Below are 19,492 nucleotides of genomic sequence, written 5' to 3' on the forward strand. Positions count from 1 at the left end.
GGGTGTCTCCCAATGTGATCCATCCCTTGTATAAAGATGTCCCATGAGTAATATATGAATCTAATATTTAATAATTTTATACAACTAACGTACATATGACAATATTTGCCAACTTGTATGAATCATATTTGGTGTTTTGTGTGTGTGTGTGTGTGTGTGTGTGTATTAAACTTATATTTGTGCACACTTGTTGTTTTTCTCACTGTGGTTATTTTGGGGTGGAGACAAGCAGGAACCGTGGGGGACGTGAGGTACAGGCGGAGGTACAAGGTGTTTAGACTGAGCAGGACAGGAAGAAAAAGCAGGTGACCCCCACTGCCCCCCCCCCCCGACTCCGCTCACACACAACTTAGCACACACACACACACACACACACACACTGAGTGGATGCTGTGTATGATGTCAATGTCTTCTGCTTTTCTTTTTCTATTTTTGTAACTAACCACCTTCATGTTTCTATTCTGTGGAACACAACGTCTTGCTGGAAAGCGTGGGAGATGACAGCTGTGTGTGTGTGTGTGTGTGTGCGTGCGTGTGTGTGTGTGTCATTTACAGGGCGGGTCCTCACGAAAGGAAGAAGACCTCAGGGAAGACAGATATAGATTAACAAATGTTGAATGGATGGAGGATGTTAGATTTATGTTTAGGCAGTCAGAGGATTACAATTTGTAATCAAATTACTCAAATTATTTAATCATGGTTAATCACAATTCGCAGCAATGTGAAATATGCCTATTGCTGTATTTTTTTAGCAGAAATATTAATGACAGGACACAATTATGAAAGTGCTGCTCTAAATCCACGTGTCTGAAAATGTGTTTGCCTAACTAGTCTGTGACGTCATGAGCCATATGATGGGTTGCGTTCAAAGACACTTATTGAATTCACATATTTTTTTTAGTGCAGGGGATTTCTGAGCACACTTAAATGCAGCACATTGTTTTTTCCATGATAAGAGTGCTGAGTAATAAGAATATCCTTTTTTATTTGTACTGTTGATTTAGACCTCACACACACTCATACTCTTGATCACTTTGTTGGCAAATTCGGGGTGTTTCTGAACGCACCTCGTGGTGGTCTCGTGACAACAAGGAAGTGTCGTTCCGATGCGGAAGAGGCTAGACACGTGTTTGTGAGTTGGCTATAACCATAAAGAGACAATATATGGTGTTGTAATGAATGTCCTCAGGTTCTAAAGTTATAAAAGAGCGTCAAACTCTGTGGTGACGCGATATTTGTTCCGCCGTCTGTCGTCATAAATGAAGGGTGTGGCTTGAAGTGACGTTAATTATGGTTAGCTTAAAATGTTAGCCAACATAAATGTTAGCTTAAACGTCAGTCATGAAGTAAATGAGTTGCTGCCTTTAAAGCTCTATCTTTGACAGCCCTAGTAGTACATATGTATATATAGTATGTACTTTGCGGAAAATATGTATATACCAACATTATATACACACCTGGCGTCGAGATGCGTGTATACTGTATATCCAAAGCTAGCGTAGTCTGTATGTATAGTAGAGAATGTCAGGAAGTGGCCGTACATCCTTCATGTATGAACAATAAGACAATTATCATTGTGTACATTACAACAATGTCATGCTTCTAATTAAACAGCTTAAGAGGACTCTTTGTGAACAATGTGAACACCTACACACAAACATACAGCTGTCTTATGTCAACACAGCTGAGTCTCCTCTTCTCCATCCAAGGTGTGCGGCTCCGGCATCCTCCTCCCTGTGGACTCGTGTGACGGCGGACAGCGTTCCCGCCACATCCACGCACAACCACATCCTGAGCATGGCGCTCAGACAGGAAGTGCTTGAGGGGAAGAAGAAGGTGCACATATACACACAATGACGTGATGTTGTGCTAAACGGTGTCCTCCGTTAGAGTGTTGGGGTTCTAACGGTGGGCCAGGCTCTCGTGACGGGGGTGTATCGCTGCGTCGCCTCCAACGCTGCAGGTGTGGACCAACTGGACGTTGGCTTCTATGTCACAGGTGACACCATCAACCATGCATAGCACATATTAAACAACCAATGGCACATATAGGTTTACTTATGTATGTATGGTTTACTTATGTATGGTATGAAAGGCTGGTGTTGACCTACGCCGGAGAAGCAGGTAGCTGGCATGTGTTGTTTTGCGTTGTGTTGTGTGAGTGTGTGTGATAGGAGGTCACATTAATTACCAGGAACACACGGGCAGGCCTCCCTGGTGTGTGTGTGTGTGTGTGTGTGTGTGCAAGAGTAAAACAGGAACCAAGGACTCTTATCGTTCCACTTCCTCCCCCCGCACGGCACACTTCCTTGGACTGGCAGGTCAGCTTTATTTCGGGAGGCCTTGGGGTGTTTGGGAAAGATAAACACTATCTGCCATCAGGAAACTCTTGAGCCGAGGGATTGTGATGTCAGGGGAGGAAGGTTCCCTCCATATTGAGCGCATCACAGCGGAGGACCAGGGTCTGTACACCTGCAAGGCCATCAATCTGAGAGGAGCTGCACAGAGCTCCGCCTACATCTGGGTCACTAGTAAGTTTGGGGGGGATCTGGTAGCACCAGTGACGGTTCAGACTCTGAGGTTTCACTACCAAGTCAGGCAGACATTTCTCCAGCACCTAGCGTACTCATGACCTCCGTTATATCATCAAGCGTGCTTGCTGGCTGGGTGGCTCAGGTGGTAACACCGCTGCTTCATGGTGTGGGAGCTCTTGGTTCAAATCCCAGCAGCAGTTGCAAAAATAGCAGTCTTGTAGAATTTTTATTTGAAATTTTGTAAAAAATATTTAAAAGCCAGCTGACTATTCCTATCCACCCCACGCGCAACCTCCCTCACGACCGCCATGCCCCACCCCCCCCCTCCCCACCTCGCCACCCTCCACCCCTCCGGCCATCCCCCACTATACGAGTTTGCGCACACTTAACTCCACCTACTTCTCATTTTATGTTGACTTCATCCAGTTGGAGGCACATATTTAATTAACAATCCCTCAAGAGGCGGGATCATTTTGGAGGCGGGATCCCGCATAATTTCAAGTTGAGGGGGGACGTTACACACACCCCTCATTGTGTCGACTGGGAAGGCAACGCCCTATCACTTTTGTTTTTGTTTTGTTTGGTCCGACTAGGATTTGAACACAGTACTCCAGCACCATGAATCTGCGGTGCTACCAATGGAGCTAGTCAGCTGGCAGACATTCTTGATGTTATAACGGAGGTGATGACTACGATAGGTGCTGGAACTGAACAAATGGCAAAATGACCTACACTTGCCCTGAGCAGGTATTGAACCTCGCTCCCCTGCACCATGAATCAGCGGTGCTACCACCTGAGCCACCCAGCCAGCAAGCATGCTTGATGATATAATGGAGGTCATGATCACAATACATGCTGAACCTGACGAAATTGCAAAACAAGCAACATTGGACGTGACCGGGTTTTGAACGCAGGTCCCATCAACTTTGCCCCACCGTCTGAACCATGATCAACTGCTTCTGTCCACCGAGCTAGCCACCACTCCAGCTTCGTTTGAGGAGGTGATGTGGACGATACATTCCGGCCCTTGAGATACAGCAAAACAATGCAGGACATGGCTTGGTCTGACCGGGTATTGAACCATGACACCATGCCCTGTGCTTCAACACTTCTACAACATGTGCTAGATAGCAGGCAAACATACACGATGTTGTAACGGAGGTGATGATCATGATAGTGTTTGCACTGACCGATCAGTCAGGTCAGCATAATAGCATACTAGGTCCCCTTTGTGTGTGTGTGTGTGTGTGTGTGTGGACATGCTAGCTAAGTGGGATGTCTCGGACTTCCAGAAAAGTCTTAAAAGTTTCAAACATTTTCCCGGTGTCATTCCAAAGGTCCTATCTGGGACGGCTGGAAGGGATAAGCTTCCTTATTGGTCCAAGTGGGCTTGTGAGCCCGCCCACAGCAGCATCAAGGAGCAGGGAGTGGTGAGCTGCACGCACTCACCACTTGGTGACATCCCCCCCACCCCCCTACCCCACCCCACCCCTCTATCCCCCATGTTCAGCTTGTCCTTACCGTGAGAGCGAAGAGGACGTCGGTGCTTTTATGGCAGTTTTGCTCTGACTTCTTATTGGCTGTCAGTCAAACATTGACACACCCCTTTTTCAGTGCCAAACATGGACACGGCCTTCCAAACTGCTGTCAATCAAACATGAACACACTATGTTTGTGTATCATGGACACACCCCCTCTTGTTTAATATGTCAAGTACTATATCCTAAAATTGACACCCCCACTACTTCTGTTTTGTATAACATGGCCACGCCTCCTCTTGTACCGAAAATGGACACGCCCTTCTCTCTGCAGTCAGGCAAAAATGGAAATATGGACATCGTTGAGTGCTTGAGGAGGTTGTGTAAAAAGTATTAATAATCAACTAATATATTTCAAACCTCTGGCAGCCATTGTTGTTGTTTGAAGAGTAAAGAGGAAGTTTAAACTGTGATTTACTAACATAACCCATAGAGCATGCACTGACCTCTGCTAGCCAAACAAATCATTTCCCAGAATGCTTTTGTGATCAATCCTCACTCGGGCTCCTCACTATGCTGGAGCCTATCCCAGCTGTCTTCAGGCGAGAAGCGGGGTACACCCTGGACTGGTCACCAGCCAATCACAGGCTTAAACTTAATATGACGTTTCCTTCAGCGTGTATGAATGTCTGCTGTTGAGCGCGTGGGTGTCACGTGACGGCTGTCAGCGTTGTGTGTGTGTGTGTGTGTGTGTGTAACACGTGAGAGCAAAGCTAGTCTGTGATTAAAGTGTTGATGCCAAATGAAGCCCCTATTAATTCCATTTTTGGGTGAAGAAGAAAACAGAAGGAAAATGTGAGCAAGAGCTGTTTTACTTTGATTCATTCGCACTGCAGTTACAAAGATCACCTCAAACACTGATTACGTCGATTCTTACTATGTTGCTGTGTGACCACTAGAGGGCGTTTTTTGTTAAGTGTTTTGTATACGTGTTATAAGCGTAAAAAAACACTAGGGGGCGTTCTAGTCTAATCCACTTGATAAGATGCAGAATGAGGAACGATTTAAGTAAAGGCTAACAAAGTCAGCATACCAATTAAGCTCTGCCTCATTCACTAGCAAAAAATGGATTAAAAATCCTAAAATGTTTCACAACAATAAAATTAAGCTTTTTAGTTGAGCTTCAGACTAAATAAAAGTAAAAATCTAAGCTAACAAACACAGCAAATTGACATTAGTCACATGACCACAAACTCTGGTGGTGTCTGAGGAGGAAGGGGCGGAGTCTCATTCTGAAATCTGCAGCAACACAAAATAATAGATTTTTGATTTTTTTCAAGGGGGGGGGGGTGTGACTAAACAAAATGTTCTCAGACAGTTGGACTCACCACTGCGACCTTGCTGATCTGTTGGCGGGTTCGAATCCGCAGCTTGTTGACCGTCGTCTCTGCAATGTCGGCTCTCTCCTCGGCGTCATCCAACTCGTGTTGAATCTTCCTAAAGCGCACGGTGCTGCAGCTCACCTGCTCCTCCTGGTAAAAACCACAGTGTGGCGTGGATCAAGATGGCGGGCGGCGTTTTGTCAAGGCGTTAAAAAAAAAAAACAATAACTCACGGCGTTCTCCGCTTGTCTCTTGTAACTTTTGACTTTACTTTGAAGTTTGTCGATAAGTTCCTGCATCCTCAACAGTGTTTTACGATCCTCCTCCGACTGACACACAACAACAACAACAACAACAACAACATGTTAGGATGGAAATGTAGTGTGTGTGTGTGTGCGTGTGTGTGTTACCTGGTAGCTCAGCTCTTTAACCTTTCTTTCGTACCGACGCACCCCTTTTTGATAGTCTTCACTCTTCTTCTGCTCCACCATCAGCTCAGCATGAAGGTCACGCACCTACACACACACACACACACACACACACACACACACACACACACACACACACACACACACGTGATGTTTGTAAACATAATAAGCGATCACCTGACAGGAAGTGCACATGCAGACTCACTCTGGTTTCCAGCTTGTAAAGTTGTTTTTTCCCGCCTTTCAGCGCCATCTGCTCGGTCTCTTCCAGTTTGACCTGAAGTTCTGTCCCACAAGGTCAACACACATACAGTAATGAGGTCGACCACAGCCACCACTGTCATGCTGGATTGTTGTTGTTGTTGTTGTTACCTTTAGTGGTGATCTCCATGTTCTTCTTGATTCTCTCCAACATGCTACTGCTGTCCTGCTCCTTCTTCAGCTCCTCCGCCATCATGGCCGCCTGAAGCACGGAAAGTTCAGGAGGAGTTTTGACTTGACAGATGAAAAGGTTCGGAACTCACATCAGTGATGGCTTTCTTGGCCTTCTCCTCAGCGCTGCGACGCTCCTGTAGCACGTCGTCCACCTCGCTGGACAGCAGGAAGACGTCGGCCTCCAGCTTCTTCTTGTGGCTCACCAGCCCCGCATTCTAAAATTCAATAGTCAGTCAATTCATCAGCCAGGCTGATCTAAGACGACGTAGAAGGTGGAGGTCCTAGTTGGTGTTGACCTGAGTGGTGAGCTGGTTGGCTCGGTCCATCACCTCCACCAGCTCGTGTTCCGTCATCTTGCGGGCGCGGTCCGTCTGCTCCAGGACGCAACGTAGCTCCTCCTCTTCCGCCGACAGCAGCGTGCATCGTCGTTCCAGTAGAGCCACCTGCTCCCTCAGCTGGTTGGCCAACTGGATGCTATCGTCCAACTCCGTCTTCTGAACTTTGACCTGCAACATGACATCATAAGTATGGGACGGGAGGAAGGGATGTGCGGCCATCTTTGATTACATGATCCTGCAGCTGCGTGATGGTCTTCTGGCTCTCGGCCGCCTGCTTGTTAGCATGACTGAGCTGAACTTCCATCTCGTTGAGGTCCGATTCCATCTTCTTCCTCAGACGGACCGCCTCGCTGCGACCGCGAATCTCCGCCTCCAAGCTGGCCTGCATGGCCTCCTGGGAGCGCTGGTGGCCACGCCTGGTGGACGACAGCGGTATTGACCATTGACTTAGCTAAGTCACGTTAGAAATAAAAGCTAATCTGAAGGAAATGCTAAGTTAGCATAGTTAGCATCCTATTGAAAACAGTACAGGTATATTGAGATGCCTTCATAATTGAGTCAAATAGCTAACGAAGGTCACCTGAGGTTGTCAATCTCTTCATCTTTTTCGGCGATCCTTCGCTCAATCATCGTCCTGGTCTGCTCGAGCTCCATTTGGACTCGAAGGGTCTTGCTCTCCTCGTTCTCCAGAGTTCCCTGGAAAAGGAGGATCAGCGTGAGGACGGTCCTGGTGAGATATTCCATACGGAGCAAGACATCCGTCCTCACCTCCGCTTCCTCCAAAGCTGCTTTGATGTCGCTCTTTTGAACGTCCAAGACCTTCTTCATCCTCTCCAGCTCGTAGATGGTCTTACCGCTGTGACTGATCTGCTCCGTCAGGTCCAAAATCTCATCTGGAAGCAAACGTGTTGAGTGTTAGAATTGAAGAGCTAGCATTGCCGTCGTTCCCGATCCAAGCCGTACCCTGAAGGTTCTTGTTTTCCCGTTTGACCGTCTCCAGGTGGTCCAGAGCTTCTTCGTATAAGTTCTTCAGCTTGAAGAGTTCTGTGCTCAGATTTCGGGATTCCTTCTGGGAGGCCTCCAGGTCTGACTGAGTGTCCTCCAGCTTCAGCTTCCACTCACTCAACATCTGCACAGAGAACACACACACACGTCAGATTCGGAGACGTGAAGTTCTAAGCTACGCTAGGATCTCGCATCTCTGACCGACCTTGTCAAGGTTGCGTTGCTTCTTGTCGAGAACCAAAACGGAAGCATTAGAACGTTCCAGCTCCACCACCAAGTCCTCGATCTCCACCTGCAGACGTTGTTTAGTTTTCTCCAGCGAGGAACTTTTGGCCTGAGATGCTTCAGCAGCTTCCTGGGCCGCCTGGAGTTTGACAACCAGCTTCTTCCTGCAAACCAACAGAACGCCAATGAGGAAGTGAAGTTCTAATGCATACCGCCACCTAGTGGACAGTGTTGGAACAACATTCATTTTTTTTTTTACTTTGCGTCTTCCAGTTCTTCAATCCGCAGCACGGCCTCCATCTCGTATTTGGTCCTCCACTGAGCCACCTGACTGTTGGCATTGGACAGCATCCTCTGCAGTTCAGCCTTGGACTCCTGCTCCGCCTCCAGCTGCTCTCTCAACAGACTGCAGTCGTGGCGAGACGCCTGCACGGCCTGCGCCAGCGCCACCCGCGCCTGAAAGAAAAACCAATCACGGCTGAGTTCATGACCGACACGCTCAAATTATGAAACATTTTGTAGTTTTCCGTGTTTACTTTGCTCTCCTCCTCCAGCTGTTTCTTCAGGCCTTCCATGTTCTGGCAGAGTCCGGCTTTGGAACGCTGCAGCTGATTGTTGAGCACTTCCCGCTCCTCCATACGGCGACTGTACTCGGCTGTCGTTGATGAGATACAGGAAGTGGGCGGTTAGAAGGCTTGAGCAGAGTCGTGTGATATAAAAATATTGAGTCAATAAGGGGGCTCTGCATTAGCGTGTGAGGGAACGTTAAATCCCAGACTTACCCGCCTCGGCGACGGCCCGCGCCTTCTGAGCGGACATTTCAGTGAGTTGTCTCTGCAGATCGTCCGTCCTGCTGCGACTCTCGTTGAGCTGGTCCTCGTAGACTCGGCACGTCTTCTCCACAGCAACCTGCTCACGTGTACCAGCACAGACATCAGAGGCCAATGAAGATCCTGGGATGGAATTGAACCAGGAGGCCGATTGGTCACCTTGGTCCTGCCGAGCTGCTCCAGGTTGGCAGCCAGGTCGTCGGCCTCCAATCTAAGCTCCGCCTTCTCCTTCTCCAGCTTCTGTTTGGCTCGCTGTAGCGCGTCGATTTGCTCGCTGAGCTCCGTCACGGCGTCAGCGTGCTTCTTCCTCAGCGTGGCGGCCGTTGCATCGTGGTGAAGGCCGGCCTCCTCCAACTCCCGCTTCAACTTCTGGAAGTCTGCTTCCCGTTTCCTGGTTTGGGATGGTGACAGTAGTGGTGGGGAAAAAAAACCTTTATTTCAGGGAACCGGAATGATTCAGTAAAAAGATTTGTTCATTTCAGTCAATTGGTCGAGTCAGTTCGGTCACTCAAGTTCATGTTTGTTCTGACTCAATGGCGCAACAACACGTGATGTAGTGGTGTGTCAGTCATGAACGAACAGGTCAAAAGAACTAGTTCTTTTTTGTGAACAGAATGAACGAGGTCACCGACTGACTCTCCAGCCAATCAAAAAAAAGCATTTGCAACTGAACGAACTGAACGGGTATTTTAGGGGCATTGACCTCGTTCATTCCGTTCACATAAAAGAACTAGTTCTTTTGACCCGTTCGTTCATGACTGACACACCACTAAGACAGCGAGGATCAGGACTCACCTGTTGAGCGCGATCTGAGCAGCAGATGCTCCTCCCGCCTCCTCCAGCTTTTCGCCAAGCTCCTCCAGCTCCCGAGCGATATCGTTTCTCTGACGCTCTGCTTTGGAGCGCCACGCCCGCTCCGCGTCCAACGCCTCCTCCAGCTCCTCGATGCGAGTCTGCGGGAATATTACTCCATTATAGGTCTCTACACGCGGGGTTCAGGATCATGGGTGACTCTGACATGGAACCCACCTGAAGCTCTTTGATTGTCTTCTGCAGATGAGCCACCAGGTTCTGCTCGTCCTCCATTTTGGACTGAAGCTGACCCAGCTCAAAATCTTTTCTTCACACACCACAAAACATCAAGTTTGAGACCATGAAGTCAATATTTTAGTTCTAAATGTTCCATACTTGTTCATTCTCTCCTCCAGCTCCTTCTTCTGGTCCTCCAGGTCTCTCACAGAGTCCAGGGACAGCTTCAGATCTCCCTCCAGCTTTCGTTTGGTTCTTTCCAGCTCGGTCCGGGCCCTCTTCTCCTGCTCCAAGGAGCCTTCAACCTACATGACAGGAACCGTGAGCTGGAGCAAAGACAATCCAAGAGGAGACCAGTATGGAGTTCTCCAGACTTTGCTGAGATCTTACACTGTCCACATGCTGCTCCAGTCGAGTCTTGGCTTTGGTCAGCATGTTGACCTTGTCCTCCTGACACTGGCGGTCATTCAAAGCCTGTTGATGAGCTTCCTGAAGAGCCGATTTCTCCCTGCTCAGAGATGCGATGGACTCATCCAGGACGCACATCTCATGGGAAAGATTTTTCACCTGCTCGGACACAAAGCCCACCCAGATGGACGAAGAAGGTCAGAGAAAAATTTGGGGAAAAGCCAACAAGTGTTGTGGCATCACCCACCTTGTTCTCCACACTGTGTCTGTCCTTCTCCACCTTGGTCAGGGTTATCTCCAGGTCATCCACATCCTTCCTCAGCGTCACCACCTCGTCCTCCAGCTGACGTTTCTTCGACATCAGCGTGGAGCTCACCTCCTCCTCATCCTCCAGACGCTCGTTCATCTCCTTCAGCTTGGACTCCAGACAGATTTTAGACTTGATCAGCTGGTTGCAGCGGTCCTCGGCGTCGGCCAGGTTGTCCTGCTCCTGCGTGGACCAGACCACGAAGAAAGGATGGAACTTTTATCACTTTTTCATGCGTTCGGTCCACTTACAGCTTGGAGCTGCAGAACCAAGTCGTTCTTCTCCTGCACCATCACCACTTGACGCTCTTCTGCCTCACATCGTTTCACCTCAGACCTAAAGAAGAAGTTTCAGATGTTTAAAGGGTGAAGTAGAGGATGAAGAAGAGAATGGTGGCCACCTGTCGTAGGCTTCTTTCAACTTGGAGAAGTCTTCATTGAGAGAGGCGAGCTCCTTTTCCACCTGGGCGCTCCTGAGCAAGGGGCGGAGCTTATAGAACAACATCATCCACGGCCACGTGCGCACGGTGAAGAAAGAGCGCAGGTTGAACTGGATCACCATCACCGCATCCCTGAGACACCACAAAAAAGTCCTCAGAGTCCATCTGATGACGTTCCAATGGAGTTATTGTTTATTGAATGTCGACCTTTGAAGCATCATCTTGTCTCTCTCCATCCTCATCAGCTTTCCTCTGCTCATGGCCTGGACGGTGGTCAGGATCTGAGACAGACGGGTGTCCCTCATGTCCTCCAATTGTCCCAGCAGACCTGCCTTAAAAAACACCTGGGAAAAGGAGAGGAGATATCAGGAACAAAAGGATCAAGAAGATTCCAAGCGGATGATGTTTGGTGCATACTTTGGTTTGTCCAAACTTGTACTGGCTGTGGTCAATGTCCAGAGAACCCAGAAGTTTCTCCACAGCCTTCCTGCTGTCCACATAGGAAGCTTCGGGAATGGCGGAAGGGTTCAGGATGCGATAGCTGGGAATGCACGTGTTAAATTGACACTCACATGGGAAAGCTTGCTAGAAAGACCTAAATATTGACATTTCACCATTCCAGAAGAAGAAACATCAGATGGACACTCACCGCTGTTTGAACTCGGCGTATATAATCCGGTTTGGAAAGCCCTTTCGGCAAATCCTGATACCCTCCAGGACTCCGTTACACCTGAGCTGGTGCAGGACTAGGAAGGGATCCATTATGCCTGAGAAAAACAGGTTTTTGTTTTTGTCATGTGATCAGCGCCGTGTGATGTAACCATGTTAAGATGGCGTCTGCTCACCAGGACTCTTGCTCTCATTGGGAATGATGCAGCGGACAAAGTGTGGCTGAGTGCTGCGGAGGTTCGCCATCAGCTTGTTTAGATTCTCCTGTTGGGCCAAAGAAAAAAAAAAACAACCGAGTGACAGTTGACCTTTAACCTTTCCCTGCATGCCAAATATTGAGTTCCAACCACCACAACAAAGAAGGATGCGTTCGTTCATCACTGATAAGGTCGTAAATGGTTTTATTTCATTTGAACATGCATCAGATTACGATTGAATGCATCCCATAATCAGTTCACAGTTCCACATGTCCAAAAGGAGTAGGAAGAAGCAAAGCTTATTAAATCCTACCCCTTCATCTGGTACTTCTACAATCAGTAACTGTTACATTTGTTCACTTCCTGCTTTCCTAATATAATAGAATTTTTTTTTTTACTTTTTTAAATTATTTTTTATTCATTTGTTAAAATTGTAATGAATTTTAAAAAATGTTTATAAATTTTTTTAAAATATATTCATTTATTTATTTTTGGTCACATACTGAAGTATGAGGTGATATGAGCATCCAATGACATAATGGGTACCATAGTAACTGTCAATATCGTGATATATATATATAGCACATCATGATCACATGACTCACCTTGTGAAGCTGAGAGACCGTCTGGAAGGAAGCTGCTTTCCGCTTCCTTTGTTTGTTCTCACGCTTGGGATCAGCAGCTGAAACCACATGCAGCAACATTTTACACTCTTTGACATAATATACTCAAAGTACCGTGTTTGCGTTTATTATATATGTTTTAAGACTGTAAAACCACATCACCATAAATGTTCTACACTTTTGTCAAACAAGTGTTAAAACACTCTCAAAAAGTCTTAAACCCCAGTTTGAATTTTAATGATCAACCTACTGATTGGAGACAAGAAATGTGTTATTTCACTCCTCTAAACTTTTATCCTGTAATCTTTCCATCCTGGCGCTGTTCTGCTGTACTGTAGCATTTTTATATCCTCGTTAAAACATATTGCTGCAGTCCTCCTTCCAACACAAAATGTATTTACAGTAAAAAAAAAAAAGTATTCCATGGCATCGTATTGTCAGTGTATCTTCTACGTTCCTTCAGCACGTCCAAAAGTACAACCTTTTGTGCTATGGTTAGCTTACAGGACAAACATACAAACACTGCAAGTGGATTTTTCATTGTTTTCACGTTGACAAATCGTAAAATTATTCATTCATTTTCTACCGCTTATTCTCACAAGGGTTGCGGGGTTGCTGGAGCCTATCCCAGCTGTCTTCAGGCGAGAGGCGGGGTACACCCTGGACTGGTGGCCAGCCAATCACAGGGCACATATAGACAAACAACCATTCACACTCACATTCATACCTATGGACAATTTGGAGTCGCCAATTAACCTAGCATGTTTTTGGAATGTGGGAGGAAACCGGAGTACCCGGAGAAAACCCACGCATGCACGGGGAGAACATGCAAACTCCACACAGAGATGGCCGAGGGTGGAATCAAACTCAGGTCTCCTAGCTGTGAGGCCTGTGCGCTAACCACTCGCCCTGAAAAATTATTAAATTCTTATTAATGATAACGCCTGTGTTAATCTGGCTGGATTTTCCCACAAGCTTGTTTTTAAGGACTAAAACATATGTTGTAAATGAAAGGCTTTATTGTGTATTTCAGTCCTCAGTAGTGTGTGTGTGTGTGTGTGTGTATGTTACCCGTCTCTGAGCCGATGTAGTTCTCAAAAAGTCCAGCCATCAGTTTGTTGGAGGACTTCTGGAACAAAGCTACCACGGTCTCATTCAGAGGATCTCTGTTCTTGTCCAGCCAGCCTGTGATGTTGTACGGAACCTGCAAGACAGGAAGTTACCAAGCATCACGTTATGCTGTGAACCACACAGACAAGATGGTGGGTAATGATACCCCAAAACAGTCACGACCTCAAGTAGGAGGTCAAATACGTACCACTCCAGCATAGTGGACCACCTCAAAGTGCGTCTCATACTTCCGCTTCTTATCCAGTCGTGGACGCTGGAAGTTGGGAGACTTCCCCAGATGGTTGTCATACAGTTTGGTTTTGAAGCTTTGGTCTGTAGCCTTGGGGAACATACACTCCTCCTCCATGATGGACAAGATTCCCATAGGCTGGATGCACCCCAGAGGTCATTAGATTGTGGTACATGCTTTTATTCACCAACATACAGTAGGAAGAAGCGACACACCTTCTCTATGAGGTCGATGCAGGCCTGCAAGTCCAGACCAAAGTCTATGAAAGTCCACTCTATGCCTTCGGTCTTGTACTCCTCCTGCTCCAGGATGAACATGTGGTGGTTGAAGTACTGTTGAAGCTTCTCATTGGTGAAGTTGATGCACAGCTGCTCGAAGCTGTTAAACTGCACACAAACAACAAACGAGTCACAAAGACGCCAACCGTGGACGCGACGCCTCAAAACGTCCGAATTACCGTACCTCAAAGATCTCAAAACCGGCAATGTCCAAGACACCGATGAAGTACTGTCGAGGCAGCGCCGTGTGCAAGGACGAGTTGATGCGACTGACGAGCCACTTGAACATGCGGTCGTACGTGGCTTTGGCCAGAGCCGCCACCGCGAAGTACACCTGCACGTAAACAAGTCCGTCAGATCCTGGACCGGTTCTCAGTGACCACATGGACTGATCTGTTAGGTACCTGCTCGACTGTCTGTCCTTTCACGATGGACTCATTTCCTACTTTGACTCGAGGGTTCAGGAGACCTTTGAGGAGGTCGGCAGAACTGATGCCCATCAGGTAAGCCGCCTTGTCCACGCCTACAAGGACGTACGCACACGTAGTTCACGTATCATCGCATAAAAAACGAGAACAACACATCATACTTTCAGTTCCATCTGCGTCTGCTTGTTCCTCTCTTTGTTTCTTCTTGAACTTCATGTTGCCAAAGTGCATGATGGCGCCGACGATCTTGTAGCAGCCGTACTTTTCCTCAGACGTGAATCCCAGCGTGTCCATGGCATGCTGCACGCAACAACATACTACAGCCGTTTAGAGCAAGGTTGCGTTCAAAGATGCTTTTTCTCCGTAGTCTTTCTTACATCGGTAAGTTCCAGCTCATCGCTGTCTTTGATGCTAGCTACTGTGGTGACGCCCTGTGAGCAGAAGTGGTAGTCGTACGGGTTCTTGGTCACCAGCAGCATGTCTGGTAAAAGAGACCAACAATGAAGACCAACAATCAGCAGTACTGATCTCGAGATCTCCAACAGTGGTGCTACCTTGTAGTTCTGGTTTGTGATTGGACAGGATCTGGTAGTAGATGTGGTAACTTCTCTCTCCAGGCTGCTGGAACACAACTCTGGACTTTTCGAGAAGGTCTGATTAAAGTGACACAAAACAAAACAAAATGACATCAACACTTCATTGTTGATATTTACTGGGTCAACTAGTGACTAAAGTTACTTACAAATGTCGATGTCAGCGGACGCCAACTTCCCCGTCGGCCCAAAGTGAATTCTGATGAACTTCCCCTGTGGCCAAGCCAAACATAACTCATTAGAACCTTCATTACCGTATAGAACTAGAGTATCGTTAGCAAGAACCAACAACATAGTTTTTACAGTATACTGGCCAATCACTAAAGCGGTCAGTCATTTAGTCTTCATCGTATCAGTCGTCGTTCATTTCAGTGAACCGGATCATTCCAGTTGATTCAGTAAAAAGATCCGTTCATTTTGGTCAATTAATCGTTGTGATCTCCCCCTGTGCATAGACTCGGTCAGCCGTGTTGAGTCAGTCTGTTCACTAATGTTCATGTTCGTTCCGACTCAAATGTCGGTCATGAATGAACGGCCGACAAGTGCCAATCAAGTTCTCGGTCTCGGTCTTTCAGTCAGCTAACCCCACCCACCCACAGAGCAAGGCGCTACGATAGGATAAGAGAGTCCCGCCCTGCAAAAAGAACGGTCAACTGACTTTCCAGCCAATCAAAAAAAAAAGCATTTGCAACTGAACGAACCGAACGGGTATTTTAGGGTCGATGACCTTGTTCATTCCGTTCACAAAAAAAGAACTAGTTCTTTTGACCTGTTCGTTCATGACCGACACACCACTATCATAGTTCCACTCACAAATCGAGAGGAGTTGTCATTGCGGATGGTTTTGGCGTTTCCGAACGCTTCCATGGCGGGATTCGCTTCAATGATTTGATCCTCCAGTGACCCCTGAAAGCACATAAAAACATGAATTGCTAAAATAAGCAAACAGTTTATATTCATTTGTGGAAAAAAAAAAAAAAAAGTCAATAAAACATACTCCTTTTTTCACCGTTTCGCCCAGAGCAGCGATGATGGCGAAATATTGGATCACTCTCTTTGTGTTGACGGTTTTTCCTGCACCAGACTCGCCTCTGAGACCAAACATGAACACTAGTTGAGTACCAATACTTTTACTAGTAACAGTGTCGCCATTACTCATGCTTACTCATCTCCAAATGAGTAAATACTTACGTGATGAGCATGGATTGGTTCTCACGGTCTGAGGGAGAAAGATTATTATTATTATTATTATTTAGTGTTAAAATATGAACAAAGAGTTGTGATGATGAAGGCGGCTCACTTTGCAGCATATCGCTGTAGGCGTTATCAGCGATGGCGTAGATGTGCGGCGGCGTGTCTGCTCTACGCCTTCCCTTGTACGCCGCCACCACCTCGGCCGAATAGACCGGCAGCCATTTGTAAGGATTCACCGTCACGCAGAACAGACCCGAGTAGGTCTGACAGCACGGAACAGTATAGCTTCATGTAATGTAAGTGTAAAAAGAAGCTAACCAACGTACGTACATAGATCATCCACATGCTGTATCTCCTCTTCAGGTTGAAGAGGACCGAGGCCTCGTTGAGGTGCGTCAACATGGCCATGTCCTCCATCATGTCAAACTTGGGCGGGTTCATCGGCTGCAGGTCGTCTTCTTTGAGGATCACAAACTGGAACATATGGAAGGATGTTTTATTGAAAAGCTCCCTGTAAAGGAAGTCAAGGTGGATCGGGACTAACTCGTCCATCTTTGGTCTCCACGGTGGTTTTATCTCCATTCAGTTCTCTGACCTCCACCTCCACGTACGCTTCAACGTCATCAGACATCCAAACACGCTTAGTGCCTGGTGGAACATAGGAAACAAACATTAGCACATCGTCATGTTCTTATATTTCATTCTAGATTACCATCAAAGGCCTGGGCCTTGGCAGCAAGTTGTTCCAGGTTGGTGAGACGAAGATAACGTGCAGCATCTCCAAATTCCTTCAGATCCAGGAAGCGAGACATCTAAGGAAACACAAAAGTACCGATGTCCTTGAACTAAAAGTGAACTACAAACATAAGGCATTAAGAAGAATCATACTACACTGGTCACTAGGTGTCGAGCACAATAATAATAATAATAATAATAATAATAACTAAGGTTGATCCGGAAAGTGAATGTTCCTGGAATAAAGCTGTTGATATTAAGGTTAAAGGTCAATACTTAATCAAAATAGTGACCAATGATTTTTCTGTAACCTGCCACCATCCAAAAGGGATGATCATGATCACCTGCTCAGGTCACCAAATCAGCTACGTAAGATAGCAACTGATGCTAACAGGACTTGACTTGACTCATCGGGTGGCCCCCCAGGGGTACGTGCCCAGCGCCTGTTTGGCTCCGCCTCACAACATTGTTGGGAGCTTAGAGTCCTGACAGCTGACCTCGACTTCATCTCTAAAGCCCATCACCGGTGAAGCGTCGCTCAGCGGACACGAGGCCACGCGAAGAATGCAAACTAGTGCCACACTGAGCCACTCGCTTTTTTTAGGCTACTTAAGTTGGATCCAGTTTGGATTCCATTGGGATGACATGAATTGGGCTTTTCGGAGAGCAATGACAGGAAGAAGATCTAATGACCATAAGTGGACTAACTTTGTGGACTAACTTTGCCCCACTCTCTTTGATCATGTGATGTTGGCTTCTTAATGGAGTTCAACTCAATTTAGATGTTGGACGTTTGTGTGTGGAGTTTGCAGGTTCTCCACAAACGTGTTAGGTTAATTGGTGACTCTAAATTGCCCTTAAGCGCCCTGCAAAGTTAGCTGGGATAGGCTCCAGCATACCGGAGATCCTGGTGAGAATAAGCATCTTAGATAATGGATGAATGGGATATGATCAGGACTTCCAGTTGGTCATCCAAAACTCAGTTACATGAACGACATGAAAATGTTCACTCAGTTGGCTTTGATGATGATGATGATGATGATGATGATGATGATGATGATGATGATGATGATGATGATGATGGTAGTGCGTACTCACCGTACTCTGGTGAAGCGGCGCGAGTGCTCGAGCCCAGGGAACAAGAGTGAAGATGACAACGGAGCATCATCTCACTTTTTAACCTCCTGCTGAAGGTCACCTCGTCACGTGACCCCGGCCACCTTCCCTGATTGGTGCGTGGCGGCTCGGTGGCCGGTCATAAATGGCATGCAGCGGTCAGGAATGAAGCAGGCGGTCGCACTAAAGTCCACATCTGCTGCTTCCCTCAATCCCTTTGTCTCTCTCATCCAGCAGCTATTCGTGGACGACAGCGTGCGTCTTCGCATTGGCCACGCCCACCAAAAGTTATGTTTATCATACTCGCATTGACGGGAAGTCATAAACTGTTTAGTTAAATCCCATTACGCCCCCCACTGGTCCACACTATCAATGTCACGGTCTCATTATTTTAATTTGGACAGTTCAGATGATGAGTGGCACAGCCCTCCACCTCAGGGGAGAAGACATGGAGATAAGGGGGTGGGACAGGAGTGGGACAGCTGGTGGGCTTACACAGAAATGTAGAACTACATCAGCCATAAGTCCTACTAACTTTATTTATAAAACACCTTTGAGTGCTGTAGCAACAAAGTCCCACTCCTCCTGGTCCAACATCTACACCTTGGAGTTCCTTTGATATCAGTGTTAGTCCATCATGAAACAGTCATTAGATGATGGATGCAGCTGAGGTCAAAGGGTATATGGTCAGCGGGTCAGGTGGGCGGAGCTTCGGTTAAATCCCGACTTAATCTTGTGTTCATTACCACCTACTTACTGACCACAGTCTCTGATTTTAGATAACTAACACACACACACACGTGCAACGTTAATGCCGCGTAAACCTTTCAAACACCTGTCACACACACATTATTCCCAAACTATGCTATAAACTTATTTTAGCTCAACCAGGAGGAGTCACACGCTAACCGCTCACTCATTCCCTCGCCTGTCAATCAAAGCATCAACATCTAAACACACGGGCACACAAAGTAGCTGCTAATCGGATGTTAATTGGACCATTAACGAGCAGAATGCGCTTCATTGATCCCCTCATGAGCGCTTGTTAGCGCTCCAGCCACTGGAGGGTGTCTCTAAATGTCCTTTACCACAACAGAAGCCGCTACTGCTTTTTTACAGTAGTCGCTAACACTGATACTACTACTGTAATCACAGCTAATCTAATCTAGTCAAATATCCTGGACTTCAGAACTACAAATTGTTTAAATACTGTGCCACTCGCAAGTCAGTCAGGAGCCAATCAAAAACTAGCAGCACTTGTCAAACCATTGGAAATCACAGGGGGTCATTATATACAACAGTAACAACATAACAGTCCGTCACAATTTTCTACACTAAATTCATCACACAGCAACTGAACACTCAAAAGGTATACCTGCGAACTATAAAAACATACAAACATATAAAGTATGTTTGAAATGCCAAAGACAACTCTTAAAGTTTTCCCATAATACATTTAAT

The 19,492-nt window shown here is 46.8% G+C and overlaps 1 protein-coding gene across 1 annotated transcript; it reads right to left on the reverse strand.

The window, feature by feature from the left end:
* Positions 1-4,872: 4,872 nt before the first annotated feature.
* On the reverse strand, positions 4,873-16,385 carry LOC131137343 (myosin-7-like). Its single transcript, XM_078798183.1, has 42 exons — positions 16,287-16,385; positions 16,178-16,205; positions 15,984-16,077; positions 15,800-15,892; positions 15,136-15,199; positions 14,948-15,046; positions 14,771-14,874; positions 14,555-14,693; positions 14,370-14,488; positions 14,150-14,299; positions 13,903-14,073; positions 13,646-13,825; positions 13,399-13,531; positions 12,310-12,386; positions 11,684-11,771; positions 11,488-11,605; positions 11,256-11,379; positions 11,046-11,182; positions 10,800-10,970; positions 10,651-10,735; positions 10,340-10,582; positions 10,075-10,251; positions 9,844-9,989; positions 9,685-9,775; positions 9,451-9,608; positions 8,815-9,046; positions 8,608-8,734; positions 8,362-8,480; positions 8,085-8,281; positions 7,806-7,989; positions 7,559-7,724; positions 7,364-7,488; positions 7,176-7,291; positions 6,825-7,011; positions 6,554-6,763; positions 6,347-6,472; positions 6,195-6,285; positions 6,028-6,107; positions 5,805-5,909; positions 5,628-5,723; positions 5,401-5,544; positions 4,873-5,311 (listed from the first exon to the last, which is right to left on the reverse strand). Exons 1-42 carry the CDS (start codon positions 16,294-16,296, stop codon positions 5,300-5,302), a joined length of 5,316 nt encoding a protein of 1,771 aa, XP_078654309.1. The 5' UTR covers positions 16,297-16,385; the 3' UTR covers positions 4,873-5,299.
* Positions 16,386-19,492: the final 3,107 nt, after the last annotated feature.

This window comes from Doryrhamphus excisus, linkage group LG17 (assembly GCF_037039965.1).
Source record: "Doryrhamphus excisus strain RoL-2023G ecotype Guam linkage group LG17, RoL_Dexc_Guam_v1.1, whole genome shotgun sequence".
Lineage (NCBI taxonomy): Eukaryota > Metazoa > Chordata > Actinopteri > Syngnathiformes > Syngnathidae > Doryrhamphus > Doryrhamphus excisus.